Source organism: Macaca fascicularis, chromosome 14 (genome assembly GCF_037993035.2).
Source record: "Macaca fascicularis isolate 582-1 chromosome 14, T2T-MFA8v1.1".
Lineage (NCBI taxonomy): Eukaryota > Metazoa > Chordata > Mammalia > Primates > Cercopithecidae > Macaca > Macaca fascicularis.
Genome location: NC_088388.1, coordinates 92,190,544 through 92,212,146, shown reverse-complemented (window position 1 = coordinate 92,212,146; position 21,603 = coordinate 92,190,544). Strand labels below are relative to the sequence as shown.

Below are 21,603 nucleotides of genomic sequence, written 5' to 3'. Positions count from 1 at the left end.
TCATACTCTTCGGAGGAGAGTAAATATGAATTTAGGGTTCTTCTGGGATTTTTTAAAAAAATGTTTAAAATTGGAGGTTATTCCAAATCCAAGTCAAGTATAAGAGTAGAACAGGGATTATTTTCATATGGACACATTTTAATAAAAAAATTAATACCTGTCCTTATTGCCAAAAAAACCCAAACCATCAGGGTTCCTGATAGAATAATAGATTACATCATACTTGCTATTTTGGTCAGCTTCATAGTGTGTATTGTCCAACTCCTTTCAGAACACAATTGGGACACATTATAAATAATAAAACAAAATGGTGCATCATCTTAATGTTCTCTTTAGTATTGGGACCATATCCTGCTAAATGAAGCATTATATGTATATGATTTTTCCTTTTTCCAGAGGTTTGTCTTTGAAAAATTTTCAAAGATAGTGACAGTGATTACCATACAGACTTACTTCCTTGTTTACAAGATGGAAGATAACTCCTTAGTTTTCACATATGCAAAGAATAAATTCAGAATTGCTGACTGAATTATTGTCACATTACTACATTAGCTACTTGGATAAAAAAAGTCTGTGTAATCTTAAATGTCTTAAAATATTAGTGAAAAAGCAACAACAGCAGGAATTATATCTTCTGACTGGCCTCCTGGTGAGAATTTGTCATTTAGTAGTCATTTGAATCCTGGGCATTGGAGTCAAAAATGTTGCTAGGACAAATGTTTGTAGGAAGCCATTTATGATAGAGCAAATGTACCTGGGATAGTTTCCAGATTGCACTAGGGGCACACATGTGATGTGTCTGTATTTTTTATTACAATTTTACTTTAACATAAATGTATTTCAAGATGGAAACATGTTTCAAATGTTATAAATATATTTCAAAGTAGAGTCATAATTACAAATAAGATATATGGTTATTTAGCATTTATTTTATTAACTCTTTATAGTTAACTATATAATTTTGTTCCCTTTAAATGTGTTTTTTGGTTTCTTTTTTATAATATGAAACTAGAAGCTTAATGAACTAGAAGCCTAACAGCTTATTATAAGAGAATCAAGCTAAAAAATATGGTAGTAAGTTCATCTTTTCAAATACCATAGAATGTTTGGAAAATAGAATGATTTTTTTTTCGCTTATTTAGAGTAATATTTTGAGCCAGGTATGGTGGCTTATGTCTGGAATCCCAGTGCTTTGGGAGGAAAAGGTGGGAGGATCACTTGAGGCCAGAAGTTTGAGACTAGCGTGCATAACATAGTGAAACTCCAACTCTACACAAAATTTAAAAATTAGCCATGCATGGTGGCCCAAGCCTGTAATCGCACCTATTTGGGAGACTGATGTGGGAGGATCACTTGAGCCCGGGAGGTTGATTATCCAGTGAGCTGTGATGGTACCATTGCGCTCCAGCCTGGGAAACAGAGAGACATTTTGTCTCAATAATATTAATAATAATAATAATATTTTGACTAAGTCTTAAAAATAATCATTTTAGAAATAAATTTGACAACTATTTTTAATGTCAAATATAAAATGTACATGGAAGTAATGTCAGAATTCTTTCCTGGTCTTATTTACAAAAGCAAGTAAGAATATTTTAGGGGGGAAGGTTCTGAAGTGGGAGTGTGCACACATTCACATTGAAAGGTTTGTATTCCCAGGCACATAAGAATGTGGTGCAGAAATAGTGGGCAAGAATAAGACAGGATGCTTTTGGTATTCACAACTCAACCTTGGAGGGTGACACTGTCCCTGCAGTAGCTCAAATTAATCCTTCCCTTTTCCCACAGCCCCTTTGTACATCTGACCTTATTTCTAATTGCTGTGACTTTCCAATTAGAATGGAACTAGTTGAGACTCTTTATTTAAAAGGGACCATTAGATCATAGTTTCTATTCAAGGACGTCTAGCTAGATACCACTTTTCATTAGAGGAAACCCTAGTACAAGTATCCTAAGAAACAACAAAAATCTGGAAAAAACAGGAAAGCCAGTCAAGATAAATATTTCCCTTTAGAGAACTTGCATTGGTTGATGTCTTTGCACTGTGGAGATATGCCTTATGCAGCCTATAGTCTGTTTCTGTGTGGACTCTGCCATTGTGGGACAATTAAAATGATAGTCACAACTGAGGGATACAAGAGAAGAGTTGCTTGTCTTTTTACAGTCATGGCATTCGATAAAGTGAGAAGTTTGGACTAGAATAATTAAGGAATTATATCTAATATTTCTTTTTTAATATACTATATATGAGTCTCTCACTTCTTTCCTGTGCTTCACATGAGAGGCTTCGGAAGTTAGAGATTGTGCAATGTACTCTATTGGCGGAGTATGAAAGCCAATGACTGTCATAAGAGTATCCTAGAGAACTAATGGTTACTAGCTATGAAAAGCTATAAAGGGCTTTTGGTACAAATTGACAAAGTCTCAGAGTATATTATGGTTATTTCTGCAAGAAAAGATTGAATTTGAAAGAGGCCATAGGATAAAGCAAGTATGGATTAGAGAAGCTCCAAGTTATTATTACCCTTAATTTTTGTGAACTGTCATCTTTGAAAATTAGTTATGAGCAATACTGTACATGTATTGCATTTAGCTTTTGAAGGAAAGAATGTATTTTAAAGGTTTTACTAGTTCAAGGCATTCAATCTAGTGATGAATGATACATAACCATAGTTGTCTTATTTTTTAGCCTAGAGTGAGATGAGGCTCTTGGCAAGGATAGCAGATAGTTCTCAATTAAGATGACTTCTTGACAGAGTTAAATCCTCAAGATTCTCAACCTGAGCATCATGAAGGATCCAAGAGGGAAAGTGACTTGCCACGTTATTTCCAAGGGTAGCTTCTGTATTCAACCGTGAGAGACAGAGAAGCAGTCAACAACTCATTTCCCAAGTTGGTTTTTAAAAAATTTAAAGTTATTCATACCTGAAGATTGACTTATTAGCCACTGTGGGGAAAAGAGTAAAAGCATTATTAATTTTGATAATCTATGTTTTCAAAACTGATATTTTCACTGGAACATTAAGTTGTTTTCTCCCTATAATCTGATTCAATATATTGGCTGAAAAATAATTATTAAAAATACATTTCTGTCCTTTATTAAGGTATTAAATTCTTTACTATCATTATAATAGATTTTGTTTCCAAGCATAAATAATTTTATTCTTTGAAGTGCTATTAATATTTGTCATGTTAAATGGTTGTAGTTTCTAAGAATTACCTATCCGTATCTATTTTGATAATTAATATTTAATAAGTATCAATCACCTGTTAATACTAAGTGCATTGAAGGGATATACAGAGAAGAATGAAATAGTCTGTAGCTCTCAGGATCTTTGGCAGCGAGGAGTTTGAAAAGACCATTTAATGTACACTAAGTGTTGTTTAAAGTTGTTTGATGTTTTTTATACCCTCAAAACAAATTCTTGTGACTTTAAGAAAGGTTAGTTTTCTTTAGAAAGAGGGTTTACTGGGTAGATTTTTCCTTTAAACTTTCTTCATTTCTAAAACGTAGTACAAAAGAAGCCAAATAGTTGCTGCTTAAAACCCAAATGAAGAAAAGGTTGTGATAATATCTATACAAAAGTTAAGTAGAGAAAAATAGTTTAGAGTGATTGAAAATATAGATTCCAAACATAGAAATAAGTGGGTTCTTGAAACAGAAAAGTAGTAGGGGTGAAACAGTTCGTATTAAACTGTGGTACTTTTTAAAGATGCCCTCTTATTTCTATATAGCTATTCTTTGGTTCATTAGTAGATATACCAACTTCTAAAAGATCCATACCATTTTATTTCCCATTTTTACTCTTTGTAACACCAAATAGTAATATTTGCATATAATTAATGATATTAATAATAACCAGATTCTTAGCTGATGTAACTTTATTTTGTCAGTAAAAAAGTAATAGTACTTATATGCAAAATGATGTATTTTTATTTTAAAAAATACTAAATATATTATTAATCACATTTTAAAAACATATAAGTGAAAAGACAATTAAGAAAAAGGAATGTCCTTTTGTTAAACTAATAAACTAACAAGAATATTTGTTTAATTATCCACAGTTACATATCAGAGTATAGGAAACACAAGTCTTTCAGTTATGTTGTATATATTCAGTAACTTGACCATTTGTGTTTAGCCTTTAAGCCTCAAGCTGAGAAATACATCCTTAGCTAATTTTTAAAATTAAGTTTTAAATGTTGTTAGCTCTATGGAGTTCTTTCCTTCCTAATGGTGCTGTGTATTCTCAAATCTATTTTTACTAAGCTTTTAAATTTCTTCTTCTTCTTGTATGATAAATATGTTATAGCAGAATACTTATTGAATCTCTTCTTGCTTGGCCATAGTTTAGAGACTGTTTATAATCCTTACTACTCTCACCACGCCAATTCAACGTAGTATTGGAAGTCTTGGCCAGAGCAATCAGGCAAGAGAAAGAAACAAAGGGCATCAAAATAGGAAGAACTGCAAGATCTGCAAACTATCCTTGTTTTCAGATGACGTGATCCCATATCTAGAAAACCCCTAGTAAGCCCAAAGGTTTCTGAAGCTGATAAGCAACTTCAGCAAAGTCTCAAGCTACAAAATCAGTGTGCAAAAAAGTCAACATTTCTATACGCCAATAACAGTCAAGCTGAGAGCCAAATCTTTATGTGGCAATTGTGGATGGCATTGTGTTGCCCCAATTCACAAGTGCCACATAAAGAATAAAATACCTAGGGATACAGCTAACCAGGGAGGTGAAAGATCTCTACAACAAGAATTACAAAACACTGCTCAGAGAAATCAGAGACGACACAAACAAATGGAACAACATTCCATGCTCATGGATAGAAAGAATCAATATCAAAATGGCCACACTGCCCAAAGCAATTTATAGATCTAATGCTATTCCTATTAAACTGCCATTGACATTCTTCACAGAACTAGAAAAAACTATTTTAAAATTCACGTGGAACCAAAAATGAGCCTGAAGGATCAAGGCAATCCTCAGCAAAAAGAACAAAGCTGGAGGCATCACACTGCCCAACTCTAAACTATACGACAGGGCTGCAGTAGCTGAAACAGCATTGTACTGGTACAAAAACAGACACTTAGACACATAGACCAATGGAACAGAATAGAGAGCCCAGAAGTAAGGCCACACACCTGCAAATCTAATCTTTGGAAAACCTGACAAAAACAAGCAATGGGGAAAGGATTCGCTGTTGAATAAATGGTGCTAAGATAACTGGCCAGCCATATGGGATAGACTGAAACTGTACCCCTTCCTTAACACCATATACAAAAAATTAACTCAAGATGGAATAAATGCTTAAATGTGAAATCCCGGACTATAAAAAACCCTGGAAGACAACCTAACCAGTACCATTCTGGACATAGGAATGAGCAAAGATTTTATAATGAAGATACCAAAAGCAATTGCAACAAAAGTGAAAATTGACAAATGGGATCTAATTAAACTAAAGAACTTCTGCACAGCAAAGAAAACTATCAACAGAGTGAACAGACAATCTACAGAATGGAAGAAAATTTTTGCAAACTATGCATTGAACAAAGATCTAATATCAAACATCTAAAGGAACTTCAAGGAATTTATAGGAAAAAAAATCTCATTAAAAAGTGGGCAAAGGGTTTGGGAGGCTAAGGTGGGCAGATCACAAGGTTGAGAGTTTGAGACCAGCCTGGCCAATATGGTGAAACCCTGTCGCTACTAAAAATACAAAAATTAGACAGATGTGGTGGCGGGCACCTATAAGTCCCAGCTACGTGGGAGGCTGAGGCAGGAGAATCACTTGAACCAGGGAGTCAGAGGTTGCAGTGAGCTAAGATTGTGCCACTGCACTCCAGCCTGGGCAACAGAGTGAGACCCCGTCTCAAAAAAAAAAAAAAGTGGGCAAAGGACATGAACAGACACTTCTCAGAGGAAGACATACGTGCTGCCAACAATCATATGAAAAAAAAAATCTCAATATTACTGATCATTAGAGAAATGCAAATCAAAACCACAGCGTGATACCATCTCACACTAGTCAGAATGGCTATTACTAAAAAGTCAAAAAAATAACATGCTAGTGAGGTTATGGAGAAAAAGGAGCAACACTTATTATAAACTGTTGGTGGGAGTATAAGTTAGTTCAAGACATTGTGGAAGACAGTGTGGCGATTGCTCAAAGACCTTAAAACAGAAATACTATTTGATCCAGTAGTCCCATTACTGGGTTTATACCCAAAGAAATATTAAATCGTTCTGTTATAAAGACATATGTGCCTTTTTTCATTGCAGCACAATTCACAATAGCAAAGAAAATGAATCAACCTAAATGCCTGTCAGTGATAAAGAAGATGTGGTATATATACATCATGGAATACTATGCAGCCATAAAAAAGAGTTGAGATGATGTTCTTTGTAGGAACATAGATGGAACTGGACGTCATTATCCTTAGCAAACTAACATGGGAACAGAAAACCAAATACTACATATTCTTACTTATAAGTGGGAGCTAAATGATGAGAGCACATGGACACATGGAGGGGAGCAACACACACTGGGGCCTATTGAGGGTGAAGGGTGTAAGGAGGGAGAGGATCTGAAAAAATAACCAGTGGGTACTAGGCTTAATACCTGGGTGGTGAAATAATCTGTACAACAAGCCCCCATGATACAAAATTACCTATATAACCTGCACATGTACCCTTGAACTTAAAAGTGAAATTTAAAAATCCTTGCTGCTTTAAATATTAAGACATCAGAAATAAAGCTCCATTAATGTCAACTTTATATACTTATATATTAAGTACATTTATACTTAAAGCTCCATTAATGTCAAGGTTTATATGCCTTGACATTATGTACCAAAAGTAGAATATAATCCTTTTAAAACGATTGCATTCTTTTGTAAGAAAGAAAGCACTTCCCTGTGCATGGGAATTTTAGGTGGGAAAGTAGAACTCTTAAATGAGAAAACTGTGGGAAGATGTTTCTGTTGAAAGAGGACGTAGGTGTTAATCACTGCCCCGATGCTGCAGCACACTGAACCAACAGTATTTTCTCTGCTTTTTACTTAAAAAATGCAGGATGATTGGGCTTTTCTTTTAAATGTTATAAAATGTTAAAATGTTTTTTTAAAATACAGCACATTAATTTCATTAGTCTGCAACCCAAAAGAGTGGATTCTACGATGTTCCTTCCTCTAGATCCTACAATTCTGTGTTTTCTCTTCATGTCATTATCAACATTTAAAAAGTCTTCTTTTTCTGTGCTTAAGAAAGTTACTGAAGTCTTTATCAAGACATGCATGTGAAGTTTTGACAGGTTATCCACAATGTAGAAATCTAAAGATATTTATAAAACTGAAAATTGCTGTGCTGTTTTGAAGCACTGTGTATCAAAGAGATAAGTTAATTTGCACAAAAGAATAACAACAACCTTACCCAGCAACTGTATGTCCCTTATTTAATGTAAATTTAAACATAGATTGTGTGTATAATTTACTATAGTTTAATGCGAGTTTTTCTTCTATGTAAAGATTAATGACGGTATGACTCAGGATTTAAGACATATAGTAGGCTCAATTTTTAAAAAGAAAGTTGAGAAAGCATTAGCTCTTCGGGGGCTGAGTCTAATCTTCAGAATATTGGCTTATCCCAAAATGAAATCTTTTTACCAATATACCCCAAACCCTGGCATGCATATTCAAGCTTTCCATTTTGTCAAAATGAATTGTTCTTGTATCCTCTAGAAATTTAGTTAGAGATCAATTTACCTTTTTTTTAAACAAGCATTTTTAGTTAGTAAGGTTCTGGCCTAATTTGGTATTCTGGATTTCTTATTTATCTTAATATTAAAAATAAAGGAGGAAAGCTAAATTCACATTAAAAATGACTAAATTTTGAAAATTTTTTTCAACAGGTTATATCAATCAGTGAAAATTCTGTATTCCTTTGGCATTTTTGTGACATATTCAATTCAGTTCTATGTTCCAGCAGAGATCATTATCCCTGGGATCACATCCAAATTTCATACTAAATGGAAGCAAATCTGTGAATTTGGGATAAGATCCTTCTTGGTTAGTATTACTTGTAAGTATCATTATATATTTATATAATTTTTTATTGTTGAATTTCTTAAAATGAAAGCTACATAAGACATATTTTTCAATATTTTTAAAACAATTTTATTCACCCAGCTGGATTACTTTTCAGGTTAAAATTCTGTTTTTCTACTGCTACATAAGAAAAACACAAACCAGATCCTATCACACTTAAAATAACTAATGAAGTTATTTTGAAAATTACATTACTGGTGATTAACATGTACATGGGACTCCTTCCATTTTTGATACACATTTTATTTTGGTTCTAGCTTTCCTCAGGTTTTTTATTCCTGTTTTTGCATATTTTAACAGTTTTCTTATCCATAACTACCTACAGGAAAGTGTTTAATTTTACTTGTATTGGTCTTTCATAATTTTAGTGGTTTATTTTCTTATTATTTGAAGAAGTGTATATAATCTTTCATTAAGACTCTTTGTCATAAAATGCCTTCTCAAGGTAACGTTCATAATAGAGACTCATGGAACGGGAGCTTGAGTTCGGTATAGTGGAAAGAATGTAAGTTTTGGAGTCAGACAGATCTGGGGATTCGAAGTCAAGCCTACCACTTACTTGCTGGTGTCTTCAGGCAAGTTACATGCCACTGTTGAGCCCCTCTTTCCTCAACTATGAAATGAAGATAAAACTTCCTTATGGCATTTTGGTGGTGTTAGAAATAATATTAACAAAGTATTAATAGCTGGAAGTTATTATCATTATTGTAACCATTTCTATAATGACAAATATACAGATGATTGTATCACCAAACTAAACAAGGATTACCTAAAATGATACCTGGGACCAGATTACTAGTGTTCTGGGGAACAAGCAGCTTTGGAAATTCCTTGTGTAAGATACTAATAAACATCTTGCACTATTTAGAATGATAGAGCTAGAAATTTGAGGCAGCTCAATAAATTGATTTGAGCAGCCTGCCATGGAATTCATGCCTAGATTTAGAGAATTTAGTGTGTTTCATTTGGTTTGAAAAGGGAAATGCAAAGCTGAAAACGTAGATAAAATGTATTTTTCAAAGTAATTACTTGAATTATATCACTAATAAGAGAAATCATATTAACAAATGAAGTCAGTAAGTCCATATTCTGATGACTAACGAAAAAACATTCAGTAGCAAAAAGATATTTTAAAACATTTTGAAATATTTTTATACATTTATTTTATTGACATTTTGGTATTGACTAAATAAAAAGACTGATTTCAGTAAAAGTGTTTTTATCAACAGATGTAAGGCAATTCTATTCTGAAAGTATATAGTCTTTTAAAGTTGGTAATGGAAATTCAGGTAAAGGAGTTTGAAGGCAATGGTAAAAGGGGTCCAGGATTTTTTTTTTTTTTTTTTTTTTAAACTTCAGCCATTTCTGCACATTTGCTGGCAGTGTTGTATTGAAGTTATTAATCTGCTGAGGCACAGACCACACCACATCTGCTTCCATGATTTTGTTCCCAGAAGCCAGGGGCTTAGTTCATAGCACAGAGAACTGCAGCCTTTTCTTGGTTGCTGCTTTCTTTTAGTTAAAAGTCATTAAAGCTTCTCATCCATACAAGGGATATGCCTTGGAGAAAGAGAACAAAAACTATGTAATATTTCTTTTTGCTATATTGGGACACATCACTGGACAGTAAACTTCATTTGTGTATTTGGCACACATCCTTCCAAATTAAAGTAAAAGCCAACTGATATTCATGGCAAAACTGCTTTTCATTCTGTTTTCAAAGGCATGTGAAAAGATTTGGGGGCTTGCGCTTTACTGACCAATGTGTGTAGACAGTTGATGGGACCTGGTCATGTTTGTAGAGTAGGCTGTGCAGCAGCACTAGCAATGAGAGTGGAGGCTCAGCCTGATTTGCATTGAAAATTGAATGTCTTTCAATGTTCCATAATCCTTTCCGAGTACTGAATCCATGTTTGTTGTATTGGTCTTTAAAGAAGTGGACTTACCAGCTTGGATTATGTTGGTTGTGTCCAAGTATCCATTTAGCATTTGAATCATGATTTCAAAATATCTTCTTCGTGAAACTCAAAAACTTTAGAAGTGATTCAGACTCTTCCTGCGGGTTCCCTTTAGGTGCTTACCTGGTATATAGGCACCTCACAAGTGAAGGAGGAGGGAGGGTAGCAACCAGCCAAAGGTCACCATGGACATTTTAGGAGCAAACCCATGCTATGAGCCATTCCATTTTTAAATGTATTATAATAAACACTAAGACCAGTGTTTCAATTCTGTGTATGAATTGAATCAACAAAATATACTAAGTACTCTTTACTTCTGTTATTCTCTAACTTGTTGATCCTTCTACTGTTTGTAATTTTTAAAAAGTCCTTGTTTTTATAATCTATAGTAGACTATGACTATATAAGTATCAAAACCCATAAATCTTTAGTAGTTTGTAGAGAAAACTCACTAAAATCCTTCATTTAAGTTAGTTGCCTCTGCAGATTAAAAACGTACCATTCTGTTTCCTGATATCCTGTCTTAGAGTCAGTAGGTATGTGGAGAGCACCATTAACTATTTGTTTAATTAAAATTAATGTGCTAAGTTATTTTCCACATTTTTGTTTTTGGTGCTGTAATATCAAGTGCTTTGTTTTGTGCTCTGATGTATCTGCATTTACCCTTCAGATGCAAAAATAGACTTAAATAGGCTTTTATTTTAATATCAGAGGGAACTTTATGCTCTAAGGATACTTTTTCTTGCCGTATATAGTTTTGGTAAACACTGAATAAGTCTGATTAGTACTTAATAGATCTATTCATAATAGCTGTTAATGACATAGTATATGTAATGAATAAAACTATCCTTACTTTAAACTCCCCTTTGAGTTTTTATTAATATATGTTGGATTCAGCTAAAAGTATATATACTTGTTTTTTTGTCTACTAATAACATTACCAATAGCATATTTCAAGCCATTTTTACAAGCAAATATCTTTCAGTTATGTAATGTTTAAAATCTGACTTTAAACAGATTTTAGATGGGAATTATACTTCGTGATTTAAAAGTGTTTGCTAGATGGAAATTTTGTCTATAAATTCTAAAATGCTATAGTATTCCCCCACATAGTTTTCCAACAATATTTCACTGGATTTACTAGGGACAGCTTGGATTATAGATAAACAAAGAAAAATGGATTCCAAATTGAAAGCCTCTTCAGGTGGCAAGATAGTGGTAATATTTGTTTGGCCTCACTTTTATACCACTGCTTACTATAAGTAGGTGAAACAAACATGTCTCCACGAATAATTTTGTTCAATGAATTTTGAGAGGCCCTAACTATGTTTGAGAGTTATGCTGTATAGTTCCCCAGAGAGTGAAGTTAAAAGGCTATAACAAGCATCTATTAGACGAATAACCTACTTTATAAAGTATTTCTACTTTCGAGTTCTTTAGATCTAGCTATTTCTACTTCTTTAGAGTCAATTATTTCATTTATAAAGGGTTATGCCACTTCAGCCCTATAGATGTAAAGCTACATTTATAATTTCAAAACAGTTTTTAGGGCTTTAGCTTTCATAATAATTTGAATACAGAATGATAAATAATAACTTCTGGTTATATGAGGAACATGGTGGGAACTTAGTTCGAAATTGATCCCACAACCTCCTGGAAAATGTTGAGAGCCACAGAAAAAATAGAAAAAGGAAAAAATAAAACGTCATAAATTAAAAATTAAGAAGCAGAGAAACTGCAAACTGAAAGCTAAATTACTAACAGGAATATATATATATATCTCCAACACATGCCATAATTGGAATCCCCAAAGAGGAAACGTGATATAATCTTCATCAGTGGCAGTGGTGATGTAGTTGTCACAGCCTGCATATGAGTAAACACAGCTGTTATTTCTGGTGGCAACTCCAAACCCTCAACAAATCATTTGGACAAATAAGGAAGGAATATGAGTCTTGGTTTTTGCAAATCTTCTGTTGATGCATTTTGAAAAGATCAAGAAAGTACTAGACCAGAACTTGCAGAAAACTTGTCAACAGTTTGGAAATCTGCTGCCAATAGTGGAGTACTATTTTTTTTTTTTTTTTAAAAAGAACTTTTCATTTTGAGGTAATTTACACAGAAAGGGTATAAAAGAAAGTAGTTACCATAAACCTCTAGTCAGCTTCGTCTAACGTTCACAGCTTCCATAATCACAGTACAATTATTAAGACCAAGAAATTAGCATGGACACAATGCTATTAACTACTTTATAGACCTTGTTGTAATTTTGCCAGTTTTCCCACTAAGATCCTTTTCTGGTCCAGGACATTAGCCATGGTCCCACTTGAATTTAGCTGTCATATTCATTTGTCTCTTCCAATCTTGACTGTCCTTGACTTTCTTTGTCTTTCTTGACCTTGACACTTTCGAAATGTCAGTAATTTTGTAGAATTTCTTTCCATTTGAATTTTTCTGATGCTTTCCCATGATTCGGTTGAAGTTAAGCATTTGTAGCAAGAATCCCACGGAAGTGATGCTGTGCACTTCTCAGCGTATCACATCATAGTATCAGTGTCTTACTGGTGATGTTAATTTTGCTTACTTGGTTAAGTTGGTCTCTTGACATATTTCTCTACTGTAAAGGTACTAGTTTTCCCTTTGTAATTAATAAGTATCTTGAAGATATTTTGAAACTCTGTAACTATCCAGATCTCATCGTTTTTGCCCACTAATTTCAGCATTCATCAGTGACTCTTCCTATCCAGTGACTATTGTGGTATTTGCTGAATGCTTTTCTGTTTCCGTTGGTCCTTCTATTTTGATAAATCGGAATTCTACTTTAAAGAATAGCTATCTCTTCTCTCTCATTTATTTATGTCCCACCACTGCATGTCTTGTGCATTATTGAGCTGTATGGGCAGACAAAGTAATGCAAATGCTTTGGAAATAAACTATCAAAACCTCTTTGCCCAGAATTTTAAAGCAAAAAATTAAAAGTTCTTTACATAAGAAACTGTTGACAAGTGAAAGTCTAGGAAATGTCGCCTACTTTTAGTATTCAGGTAAGTAACAAACATTTAAATAAGAAAAATAAATGTATTTTCATTTTCTAGGTGCCGGAGCAATTCTTATTCCTCGTTTAGACATTGTGATTTCCTTCGTTGGAGCTGTGAGCAGCAGCACATTGGCTCTAATCCTGCCACCTTTGGTTGAAATTCTTACATTTTCTAAGGAACATTATAATATATGGATGGTCCTGAAAAATATTTCTATAGCATTCATTGGAGTTGTTGGCTTCTTATTAGGTACATATATAACTGTTGAAGAAATTATTTATCCTACTCCCAAAGTTGTAGCTGGCACTCCACAAAGTCCTTTTCTAAATTTGAATTCAACATGCTTAACATCTGGTTTGAAATAGTAAAAGCAGAATCATGAGTCTTCTATTTTTGTCTCATTTCTGAAAATTATCAAGATAACTAGTAAAATACATTGCCATATACTTAAAAATGGTAACAAACTGTTTTCTTTGGCATAGTATTATTATTTTGGAAGTAATCATAGCTCTTTACCAGTAGTGGTAAACCTATGACAAATCCTTGCTTTTAAGTATTAGCAATAGTTTCAACAAATTAAGTTCTGAAAATTGAAAAAATTAAAATGTAAAAAAATTAAAGAATAAGAATACTTCTATTATTCTTTTATCTCAGTAAGAAATACCTTAACCAAGATATCTCTTTTGCCTCTCACTTGAGAAGGGAATAGGATTTCAACAATAAGAGAATAAAATAGAATATATGTAACAAAAAGCTCTCTCCAGATCATCCTCGTGAATGCCAAAGTAAACTTTATGTATAATATAAAAAAAAAAACTCAATTGTGTTTTTAGTAGCCAAATACTAATAATTAGCTCCTGGAAGTATAGAAAACTCCCATTTTAACATAATATAAGCGTCAGAAAATTGCAAACACTAGAATTAATGTTACATTCTAGTGGTAGTTGATCTTCATAATCAAGAGGCACTGTTCAAGATCATGACTTAGTGTTTCAATGAAATTTGAAAACAGACTTTAAAAGTTATCCAGTGCAACTTTCTTATTTTTCATCAGAGGAAATAGAGGCCTAGAAAGGTTGAGTAACTTGGTCAGGACCACTCAACCTTGAGATTAAGAGAACCTAATCTTCTGACTCCCAGGCCAGGATGTTTTATTTCTCATATCATGTCCAAGGAAAAGAATAAATTATGTTCAGCTTAATTTTAGTATTGAATCTATTTGATTATATTTTAATACTTTGAAAATGAATTCATGATTTTTAATAGTATAAGTGACCTGAGCAGAAAATCAGAGAACCTGAAGAAACCTACACTGTGGCCATATAAACCTCAGCAAGAGAAAGAAGCTGTGTTCTTTTAAAACAGAATAGAGACCACTTGCTAGTGAAACTCCTGGCTAGTAAGATGTGTGTCCAGCTATACTATTTGTGGCTTGAGCTTTTTTTATTATTACCTTCCTTTCCTGAGTTTTGTAGGCACCATCTTCCTGAATGGCAGAAAATAGACACCTCAGAAAACAGAGGATTTGTGGACTCTTTCCAGCCCTGTGGCTTTTCTTATCACAGCCTTTTATTTATTATGAGCAGAATAAAAGAATCAGCTGGGTGTGGTGGTCTGTGCTTAATCCCAGCTATTCTGGAGGATAAGTTGGGAGGATCACTTGAGAGACCAGGAGCTCGAGACCAGCCTGGGCAACATAGTGAGACCTTGATTCTATAAAACATAAACATTTTAAAAAGCTTGACATGGTGGCATGTACCTGTAGTCCCAGCTACTCAGGAGGCTAAAGCAGGAGGATCCCTTGAGCACAGGAGTTTGAGGGTGTGGTAAGCTATGATTGTGCCAGTGCACTCCAGCCTGAGTAACAGAGGGAGATCCCAACTCTTAAAAACTAAAACAAAAAAAAATATACAAGAATCATAGACCATAAAAGGATTCATGCTTAGAAAAAATCGAGATAATAAACCCCCTTCTAAATATTGAGACACTCCATGCTTCTTTCAGACAAATAACTTCTAATTATTCCATATTTTTCAAATTATTAACCAAGATAAAGAATCTCTCGGTGGGGAAAATGAAAATTATTAATAATAGAATTGTCTCCTGACTTAAAAAAAAATTCATACTTTAAAACATAAACTGTTTACCCAGGCTGGTGATACTCTAGTTTGTTAGTATACTGTACTTGAAGATATCATCAAGATCACTATAGTTGTATATATTCTCTATTTTTATATATAAATGTTAACTTAGTTCAAGTATTTTTTGCTTATATCATTAACTGATCATCAAATACAATCCTAAAGATATATCAGAAGCTTTATTTTGGTACAAAGTCGTAAGAATCAAAACTTTTTTAGCCATTCACATTAGGTATCAACAGTAGTTGTTTGAGATACTTTTATATCAAATCTGGTACACTGAGCCTTTAGTCACACTAAGAGAATGCAGAAGAAGTTATAGGAAAACGAATCTTCACTGAAACTAGTATTATATAATCTTGAATTAGATGTTTAAAAAACTTTATAGCTTGATATAAAATGAGTTGAAAATTATTTAATAGGAAGCAGCCCTAGGTTTTTGTCACCTGTTTTCAGATAATATTTCTAGTCTGTGTGTATTATTTCATTTTTATACTTTGGCCCATTGTTTATTTTCCTTATGGAATTCATCAGATGCAATGAAATTTGAATAGTTGATCATAGCAATAAATTTTAAATTCAGCACGAACACATCTTGAGCATATTATCGACCAGGCTTCCTTCAGCAATAAGAATGTGGAATCAACATCCAGTACTAAATTCAATAAATGATGAATACTTTAAATACAAGAAAAAGTTGGATTGCAGAAAAGAAGAGGGGCTAAAAAGGAGGAAAGTTTTAATTCTCAACAAGAAACACTATTTAGATGGAAAGCTTAAATGTATTCTTATTAAGGGTATTTGATGATACATTTTATTTGCAAAAATAACCAGTGGGTAATTTTTTCTCTGAAAATTTAGCTTTAAGGAGTCGTAAAATTTCCTTAAGATTTTGGAGACGATATTTCGATTATACCAGCTCTTGCTTTTATTTTGGGAGCCTGGAGAAATTAGAGTGATTGCACCTGTCAAATTTTGTATCTCATCACTTTTGGATCATCACACTGTGACTAAAGTGACTTCAGCATTTTGTCAGCCACCACAGTGAAGAACTATTCCCTGAAAGTTAATCAGTGGCCTGAGAGCCTTTTTTTGCTACTGAGGGGGAAGAAAGGAAAGCTTTATTTACCTCTAATTGAGCTCCGTACCAAGTCAGTTATCACTGTTCCCTTACACCCAAGAGTTTCATCAGTATTGGAGTCAGCTTGTCAAAACACTGGTTCTCAGACGTTTTTTTCAGAGGGTCTTCTTTTCCACACGTGGCCAGATTTCTTTACAATTAAGAAAGTAAGAGATACAGCATATTCTTGGTTAAAAACCGGCTTAGATGGTGTTACCAAATGAAAACAAGTCTGTATTAGCAAATGCCACATTATATTTAGTCATTTTCTCACTAAATTCTCCTTTATTAAAATGATTTCTGCATCTTGCCTAGACAATGCGCTTACATATTTACAAGTGTTGTATGTCAATGTGCGTGTTTTGAATTTCCTAACAGTGCCTAATCTTAGTAGTTTCACAGTAGTTACATAAAATCTCTTTAACTGCAAAATACTATAAAATATTACTTGAAATATTAAAAGTATTAGTGCCATTTCTAGCTGTGGCAAGGCACAAGTCTTACTATGAGTGACTTATGTCTTCTCGTAGATTTCAGTACAGCATCTGAGTAGTGGATCTGTTTACTGACAGCCTACACAAATTAGGTCCTGACCTAATTTCTTCATTTAAAAGGGAGAAGATTTGAAATAGAGCTAATGTAAATAATAAATTTATTTAAATAACATCAGTGGCTGAATACCATTTGTTGAGGAATAACTTGGTAAAAATATAGAACATTGATAATATACAATAATGATTTTCTAAAAAATGAGTCTGATCTTTTTGGCTCACCTGGCTTCCTTTAATAAGAAAATTTGAGAAACTTGGATCTGAAAAGTGTAGTAGTATACTTCCTAACATCAAATTCCTGGTTGTAATAGTTAATACTTTGGCAGCATTATGGTTAGTCTTGTTTATGCCATTGGCATTTACTAGGCTAAACTTTCTGAAACTGGTTTTGACCTATGAGATAAGGAAACATGCTTAAGAAATGGCTAGAAATGCTATTTATTGCCCTATGATAAGTGAAATAGCAAATCACTCTGATTCTTAAAATTTCATAATAAAATTAGTTCCTACATGCATGTGTGCACAAGTATATGCAGACACGCACACAAATCAGTGGTCTATGTGAACTAGATACGAATACTAATTTGCTGTTCAAATTGGGTCCAGAAAGATGCTGTTTTGAAAAGAAAACACTCTAAATAAATACTTCATTAGAGTTTTCTTGATAACACATAAGAAAATACATGTTTACACCCCAAATAAATTCAGCTGTGGGTGGATTTTTGTTTTTCAAAATGATTTTGTTAGTTTGAATGAAACCTAAATATCATTGCACTCAAGTCAATTTTTTAAACATTTTTCTTTATAACAATACGAAAAACTCTGTCTTAAAGTATTGTAACTTTTCTGAATTTTCAATAAAATATTTTAGTTGTGGTTGCCTTTTAGATACATTTTTCTTTTATAAGGTTAAATGACATTGATAAGTGTCATAAGCTAAAAATGGCACTCGTATAATCTCATAATAAATAACATTTTAATCGGTCTTTATGGTTAATTCTCGGTTATGCTGGAAGTTGATATTGTGTACTTCTAAGATTTAAGAGCAGAAGTTGATTAAAAATGAAAGAACATACTCAAAACTGTGACCTGAACTTCCTGCAGCATGAATGCAGGATGAGCTGTCTGCAGATGCTGCATTCATGATTTAATTTACTGCTTTTGTAAGGTCAAGAATATGTATCAATCATTTTGTTGGCATAATGCTTTTGGAAAGCATTATGCCAATCCTGTAATAAAAGATCATAAAGATATTTATAGTTTCACATTAGTAATCCTGCTCTTGTGAACTTAGCATAAAGACATATCATAGTTCACAGAAGAGAGCTGCTATGCCTAAAGGTGTGTGACAGCATTATGTTTTAATGTGAAAAACTGGAAACAACCTACATGTTCAGCAAGAGGGGGATCATAAATTATGATAAGCTAGAACACAATGAAGATTATATTACACCAAATGTATACTGAGGACTGATAATTTGGGAAATTAAAAAATACATAAAATTAAATTTTAATTGCAGCTCTACAAAATATGCTTCTGGGCCAAGACAAGGAGATTTGTGGAAAATGGAACCATAATGTCAGGATAAAGAAATAGGTTTTACTGTTTTTAAATGACTAGTGAAAGGAGGGATGTGAGAGGAATAAGCAGAAATGGTTTTGGGAACAGGACGTTGATAAAGCCTTGGTAGTAGTACATGCTTCTGGCAAGCAACAGAAAGAACACAAAGACACACGCACACACACACGCGCACACACACACTTCAAATTAGATAGGGTTAGGACTAGGTGCTTGTAAACTGCAATGAAAAGCCCTGTGGGGTACTTGATGGAGGAAAAAAAATAACGATGGTTGGTACTATAACTGGTAGAACAAGGTACTACTCTTATGTAAAAACCAATGCACAACATTTTCCAAAGAAACCTTTCTTTATGAATTATTGGAGAAAGCTTTCTTTTGGAAAGGTTGTGCATTGTTTTATTTTAAGTCCTGGGGTACATGTGTAGGATGTGCAGGTTTGTTATATAGGTAAACGTGTGCCATGGTGGTTTGCTGCACCTATCAATGCATCACCTAAGCCCAGCATGCATTAGCTATTTTTCCTAATGCTCTCCCTCCTCCCATCCCACCCCCAAACAGGCCCCAGTGTGGTGTTCCCCTCCCTGTGTCCTTTTTTATGGTTTCATAGTATTCCATGGTGTATATGTACCACGTTTTCTTTAGTCTATCATTGATTGGCAGTTGCGTTGATTCCAGGTCTTTGCTATTGTGAAGCATGCTGCACTGAACATACTCATGCATGTATCTCTGTAATGCAGTGATTTATATTCTTTTGAGTATTTACCCAGTAATGGGATTGCTGGGTCAAATGGTATTTCTGGTTCTAGATCTTTGAGGAATTGCACACTGTCTTCCACAATAGTTGAACTAATTTATATTCCTACCAACAGTGTAAAGGCATTCCTACTTCTGTGCAACCTCGCCAATATCTCTTATTTCTTGACTTTTTAATAGTTGCCATTCTGACTGGCATAAGATGGTATCTCATTTATTTATTTATTTATTTATTTATTTTGGGACGGAGTCTCGCTCTGCTGCCCAGGCTGGAGTGCAGTGGCGCAGTCTTGGCTGGCTGCAAGCTCTGCCTCCCGGGTTCACGCCATTCTCCTGCCTCAGCCTCCTGAGTAGCTGGGACTACAGGGGCCTGCCATCATGCCCGGCTAATTTTTTTGTATTTTTAGTAGAGACAGGGCTTGACCATGTTAGCCTGGATGGTCTCGATCTCCTGACCTCGTGATCCGCCCGCCTCGGCCTCCCAAAGTGCTGGGATTACAGGCGTGAGCCACCGCGCCCGGCCTCTCATTTAGGTTTTGATTTGCATTTCTTTAATGATTGGTGATGATGAGTTTTTTTTCCATATATTTGTTGGCCACATAAATGTCTTCTTTTGAGAAGTGTCTGTTCATATCCTTTGCCCACTTTTTAATATGGTTGTTTTTTTCTTGTAGATTTGTTTAAGTTCCTTGTAGATTTTGGATATTAGTCCTTTGTCAGATGGATAGGTTGCAAATTTTCTCCCACTCTGTAGGTTGCCTGTTCACTCTGATGCTAGTTTCTTTTGCTGTGCATAAGCTTTTTAGTTTAATTAGATACCATTTGTCATTTTTTGCTTTTGCTGCAATTGCTTTTGATGATTTTGTCATGAAATCTTTGCCAGTGCCTATGTCCTGACTGGTATCGCCTAGATTTTCTTCTAGGGTTTTTATAGTTTTGGCTGTTACATTTAAGTCTTTAATCCATCTTGAGTTAATTTTTGTATATGGTGTAAGGAAGGGGTTCACTTTCAGTTTTCTGCATATGGCTAGCCAGTTCTCCCAGTACCATTTATTGAATAGGGAGTCCTTTCCCCATTGCTTGTTTTGTCAGGTTTGTCAAAGATCAGATGGTTGTAGATGTGTGGTGGTGTTTCTGTGTTCTCTATTCTGTTCCATTGGTTTATGTGTCTGTTGTGCATTGGTTTTTAAAGAACAGATTTGGTTTCAAGTTTCCCTGTAAAGGTAGATTTGTTTGATGGCTTAAAATGTGAGGGAATTGGGACTTTTGGTCATCAGTTTTCTGGTGCCATGAAGCATGGGACTAGCAGGTATTAATGATAGAAACTAAAGCTAATATGTCAGCCTTGCCAAGGAGTTATTAAATAGTTTTGTTATTCTGCATGCTGGATATCTGTGCGAAAGGACAGGGACTGGCCACCAAATGCCCATCCTGCACTGAAGGGAGAGGAACGGTGTGCTGGGTGTGGATCAAGGGAGAGCAGGTCTAGAGTCGAATAAGAAAGTAAAGTAGACCAAAAAGAAAAAAAGAGGTGGGTGGGCAGTGCAGAAGTGAGCACCTCAGATCATGGACCTGTAGTGTCTTCTTATCTTTGTAGCTCCCACACCCAGCAGTACCCCACAAGAGCACAGAATAGGTGCTTGAAAATCTGATCTTGTCACTTTCTTAAATCTACTGTCTTCTCCAGTCTTGGTTGTACAAAGACCGAGCTTTTTAATATGGTACCAAAGCTGGCCTCACTCCCTGCCTCACCCCAAAAGTTGCAGCAACACCAAATTGCTGCCAGCACCACAAGCACACCACACACACAGTTTCATCTGCATGACTCCAGAAGCTTCTCATGCTAAAATGATTTCCTTCTCCCTCCCTGGTCAATTCTTACTTAGGATTCCGTTTAGGAGGCTCTTCTACTAGGAAGCTTTCACATACATCCTTACCTGTACCTAGAGTGAGTTATATATTCCTTCATTTTTCCTTTCTTCTCTGCCCTCCCCTAGACACTATGAGCTCCATGAGCGAGGTACTTTGATCAATTATGTTCAATTCTGAAAATACAGTGCTAGAAGAATGTCAGGCACATAGCAGACACTCAAAAAATTTTGTTGAACAATGAATGAATTGACAGAAAAGCCCGTATTAGAGCTCTGGTACTTAAAATCTTCAAGTGCAGGGGCAAAACCATGCTTTCTGTGCTGTCTGTCCTCTGCCCCTATGCCTTTTTGTTGATTGAATGTGACCCACCTTTTCCACTTTGTTCAGCAGGCTACAATACTGTAAAGCAAAGACATCCATGTCTGAGTGTCTTACAGAAAATCGTACGAATCAGACAAATCTTAAAAACATATTT

At 34.5% G+C, this 21,603-nt stretch overlaps 1 protein-coding gene across 10 annotated transcripts in view; it reads left to right on the top strand.

Annotated features, from left to right (window-relative positions):
• SLC36A4 (solute carrier family 36 member 4) overlaps nt 1-13,925 on the top strand; it is a 49,058-nt gene extending 35,133 nt beyond the window's left edge. For 2 of the 10 annotated variants that reach the window (XR_012423614.1, XM_045371190.3), the window contains exons 10-11: nt 7,918-8,074; nt 13,167-13,925. Coding sequence is in view for 2 of the 10 variants with exons in the window: in XM_045371190.3 (XP_045227125.1) it covers nt 7,918-8,074; nt 13,167-13,196 (187 nt within the window). In the remaining 8 variants the exon portion in view is untranslated. Of the gene's footprint in view, nt 1-7,917; nt 8,088-13,166 lie in introns of all 10 variants that reach the window. The other 8 variants (XR_012423613.1, XM_005579346.5, XR_012423615.1 and 5 more) reach the window with 5 other exon arrangements.
• Nucleotides 13,926-21,603: the final 7,678 nt, after the last annotated feature.